Source organism: Lolium rigidum, chromosome 2 (genome assembly GCF_022539505.1).
Source record: "Lolium rigidum isolate FL_2022 chromosome 2, APGP_CSIRO_Lrig_0.1, whole genome shotgun sequence".
Classification (NCBI taxonomy): domain Eukaryota; kingdom Viridiplantae; phylum Streptophyta; class Magnoliopsida; order Poales; family Poaceae; genus Lolium; species Lolium rigidum.
In genome coordinates, this window is record NC_061509.1 from 93,234,596 (window position 1) to 93,239,309 (window position 4,714).

The window sequence follows — 4,714 nt, forward strand, 5'->3', positions numbered from 1 at the left end:
CAATCTGTAAATCATGCTCCCATCCATGCAGGATCAAATATCCCTAACCATATCCAACGTACAGACATCTCCATAGGAATGTCTCAACGTGTTGTAGTAACAACCAGGAACAGAGCAAATGATTATGCCGGGTAGATGACCTAATCCTATTATTTCTATTTTTTTTTATATAGGCAAAGCGATCATATTATAGAAAGCGCTACCACCTTTATAAGAATCTTTTAAACTTGCAATCAATACACCATGTAAGAGCACCGGGAGCCTCAATAATGTACCAGCGCAATCCTGAGCCCACTAGAAAATCCAACGTGCCCATGCAGACCCCTACACACAAGGGACTGGCGCACCGACACTCCATGCCACTTCGAACGACTTCCCCAGGTCCGCTTGGCAGCCGTAGAAACTGCCTGGCAATGTTTTTAGTGACCCACCTGTTGGGCACATTGGCTAGGCAGGTCAAACATGCGTCCACAGAGCGGCTAGACGCGTGTGCTAGTTCAAATTATGATACGCCAAAATTAATGCCAACACCGCTAGTTCAACGCCATTATTAATGCATCCCGTCTTTCGCATTCCTCCACCTCGCCATTAGAATCCAAACCCTATCCACTAAGAGCTCAACCTCCACAACCATGGGTACAACAACCATGAAGCCGGAGGGAGCAATGCGCGGGGGGGGGGGGGGTGGAGCGCCTACGACAGATCGCCTCGTCCTTGATGTAGCTCCGCATCACTAGTGCCTCACCGGTGATTGGAAGGTCAATGACGGGGGTATACCCCCCCCCCCGTTTCAGAGGACGCATACCTCATCAACTACATCTGATACCATCGAGCTACCCTCCCGCTGGGCATAGGGTATCGCGTTGCGGAGGGCCCTTTTCGAGGTGGAGTGCGACATCGAGCTCGCCACCCGTTATGCTCCCTACAGAGGGCGAACAAAGACATCGACGCCATGCTCTCCGACACTGTTATGCGCCTCTTCCCCAACGAGCATGTTGCCTTCCTCCCCCGAATGATGCTCCACTGATAGCCTCCTACACCAGCGCTGCTTTCGCATTGATGTATTCACAGTTCACACGCCCAGCTGCTGCACATCCCCAAGCTGGAGCCAGCCTCACCGCTGCATTGCCTGGGCTACATTTTCTTCGGCCACAGGAAGAAAGGACGACAAGCCAGCCACGCCGGCGGCTTTATTTCTGTCGTCTGGCACCACATCGGCACATCCCCATGATGAAGCCAGAGCCGCATCCAAAATGGAAGGACTACCTCTGCTACCAGGAGCAACTGCAGGCTCTCGACAAACCGGACGACTCACCAGGGCTGAGCAAGCCGCTCTAGGAGTGGGTAGACGGTGTGCCACCCATAGATCCAAATTTTCCAAATGGCGGTATGCAAACGACATCGACATCGTTATCAAAGTAGTCAGAGTTGGGATTCGGAGTCGGTTCGATTTTCATCGGGCGGAATCAAGTCGTAGTATTGAATCATAGAGTCTGGGATCCTACCATACTTACTCAGAGAAGATCTTTTTATCGCACACAAAGTTTGTGTAATAGTATAATGAAAATAAAAATAATAATCCATAAAGCTTCTAGAAATAATGTTCTAGCGATAGATTATTTGAGATTTGGTAGGTAATTAAAGGGTAATGAAGCAAGTGAAAAGGTTTTGTGATGTTTAAGTAGTATACTTGTATGATTTAGGAGATGGAAAAAATAATGAGTTAGTAGAATCAGATAAATCCATAAAAGGATCGAGATTCTATATTATTGTAAAGGATTCTATGATTTGGATCGGGACTCAATGGATTCTACCCAATTGGATTTCATAGTGAGATTTGGATCGATATGTAAGATCGTCAAATCGTAGGATTCCGGTAATAAGATCGGGATTCTGACTACCTTGGCCGTGATCCACGTCAATGTGGACGGGCGGCCTCTCAGTGCCGTCTAGGATGGTGGTAACAACGATAACAAAGAAGATGGTGGTGACGATGCTGACATCGGTGCCCTGGATTTCAGTCCATTCGATGAATGGCGCGGCGAGCAGATCTAAGGTTTAGTTAGATTTAGAAAAGTTTTATTCGAACTTGTCCAAAAAATCCTAAACTTAAATGAAATTTCAAACTTTATTCAAATCAATGTTGAGGAAATCCCTTATCTGGGTTAACTCGGTCGGCTGACGATTAGTGATTAATAGGCAAATCGGCCGATTAATCGGGCGATAAATGAGTTTATCGGCTAATCGATGACCACTGAATAGGAATTAATCGGGCGATTATTCATTGAATCGGACGATTTTTGAACAGTGATTCAAATTCAGTTGTTCAATTAGTTTTTGTCACCGCCCTAGTGTTGGCAACCCTTCCCCAAATGGAGAGATCTAGTGCTACCGCTGTTGCATGTACCTATTTAGGGTGAGCCGGTGATGATGCTTTAGTCAGTTGCCAGAAACCTTTATAACACTACTTGGGGATACAAACTAGAATTTCCTCTTGGAGGGAGTGGTGTTTTGGCACATCAGGACATATGCTCTCTATATTTTGAAATATATCTTAGACATATTTTGAAATATTAAAAAAATTAAACTAAAAGTCCACACGTACATCTCCACGTTCTACATAGCAAAAAAAAATTCATGAAAAATCAACTTGTCGTGGGCGTGTAAAAAAGATAAAATTCACTAAAAATAAGGTTTTGAACAGGAAATTTTTTCTCTTTTTTTACATAGACCATAAAAAATATCATTTTTTCGTAAAACTTGAGAGGCACATATATATTATGGAGATGTACGTGTGGAATGTTTTATCAACTTTTTTGGACACTTCAAAATATATTTTTATAGTAGAGGGAGCATATGCACTCGAGAACCGAATTGAATTTCTTCTTGGATGAATAACTACATAAAACAAGTAAACTTACAACGAAAGAATAAGTGTATAGTTGTCACATTCACCACGAGATGTTCTCGGAGTGAAGCATGGGAAGCCAAGGAGCTAGTCACCGTAAGTGCCCGGCAAGGCGGCAACCATGTAAAGGGTGGGAAACCTGATGACAAAAGATACACTTTGTATTCGTCGCTTTACTCCTTAGTAAAGATTACTCCTTTGCACAGATGCCACACGTTTTTTACTTTTAGTTTTACCTTTATTTTGTAGATATTGTGGTTATTATGGACTTGCACGTATGGATGAATAAAAGTACTCTATACAGTTAATACTGTTAAAATTTATCGTTCTTATGTAGATTCCAGTGAAATCCATAGTTTCCTTACAACACTGAGACCAATGCCAATCACCCGAACAAAGCATTTTATGCTGCCGCAAGTCAGTTAAATCTCGTGTACACGTCACATTTGATGGGGATAGCTCTAAAATCATGACAATTGTGTCGCTTTTGTGATGGTAAGCCAATTGTTGGGTACCGGTCCAAACAATTACAAACCGAGCCAAAATTTTTTGGTAGGACACACCCGTCGTGTCAAACCAACTAGCTGGCCCAGGCAGCCAAGGTTCACCACAGACCAACCAGCACACAAAATTCCAAGAACAGAAAGCTCACATATCTGCTGAAGAAACGCGAACCAATCTGACCAGTTTGACAACTCGACTATGGTAAGTCGGCAAGGATTCACGGCCAGACGAAGCCATCTGCCCCATTCCAATCCAACCAACAACGGTGACATGCCGCCATACAGGATTCACGGCCAGACGAAGCCATTTGCACCTCTCTATCCTTCACTCCTGCGCCGACGACGCACTGCCACCCCGTGCGACTCGCCTATAAAAGCAACGCAGACGACGATGCTAAGCCCAACCCAAGCTTACGCAAACACAAGGATATCTCCTCCCGACCACTACTCCAGAACCTCCCAGTTAGCAATGGCGAAGTGTCTCGCCGTCGCGCTCCTGCTGCTTGTGGTGCTCGCGTACTGCGACGGGAGGGAACTGAACGGCAAGGACCAGACACTTGCAGCAACACCCGGCGCCGGTGCCGGTGGTGGCGTTGGCGAGGCGAAGGTTTTGGGGTTGCCAGACCTGCCGCTTGTCGGAACCGCTACCGGTACCAGCACCATTACAGGCCCGCTGGTGGTGCTTCCTGGGATCCCTGCTATTGGCCCATGATAATCTCTAGTCCATGAGATGGCTCATAGCCTGAACTGAAGCTCACTTTGTGTCTAGCTTTAGGCTTTAGCTAGCGCCGCCTGGAAGAAAAAACGTTCATGCCCATGGTTCCTTGATGAGCGTCTGTATCAACTGTCGTCTGTATTTCTTTGCAGTTCAATTTCCAGTGTTTTGTTCCTTGATGTGCTACATGTATCATCAACGTAATAAATAAGTATTTTGTCCGTGTGATGGCCTCCTTGGGTAGACATATCAACAGGTTGCTCAACGACGTATTACTTCGTCACTCTTAAACGAATAAGTCTTGAGTTGTGGAATTTGTTTGTATTTCCACATTTTGCTGGCATACCTACTAATCTACAAGCATCATACCGCTCTCAAGGTGATCATCAAACCAATAATAATATCTCAACAGCATCAAACGACCAGCTGATACAGGGTTGTCGTGGTTTTAATTCAAACTTTGAACCTAAAATCATGAGACTTATTATGGATCAGAGGAAGCACGTAATTTACAACGCTGCGATGTCAAAACTTGAATGGCGGTGATCGGGTCCAGCAGATTAATGAAGTTGTGAAGTTCTGCATTTG

General features: G+C 45.0%; 1 protein-coding gene across 1 annotated transcript; it reads left to right on the forward strand.

Annotated features, from left to right (window-relative positions):
* The first annotated feature begins 3,836 nt into the window (after positions 1-3,836).
* LOC124686908 lies at positions 3,837-4,347 on the forward strand. Its single transcript, XM_047220785.1, has one exon. It carries the CDS (start codon positions 3,881-3,883, stop codon positions 4,121-4,123), a length of 243 nt encoding a protein of 80 aa, XP_047076741.1. The 5' UTR covers positions 3,837-3,880; the 3' UTR covers positions 4,124-4,347.
* The last annotated feature ends 367 nt before the right edge of the window (positions 4,348-4,714 follow it).

Excerpts from the sequence above, each read along its gene's own strand:
- LOC124686908 (XM_047220785.1), top strand. The coding sequence starts at position 3,881 with ATGGCGAAGTGTCTCGCCGTCGCGCTCCTGCTGCTTGTGGTGCTCGCG.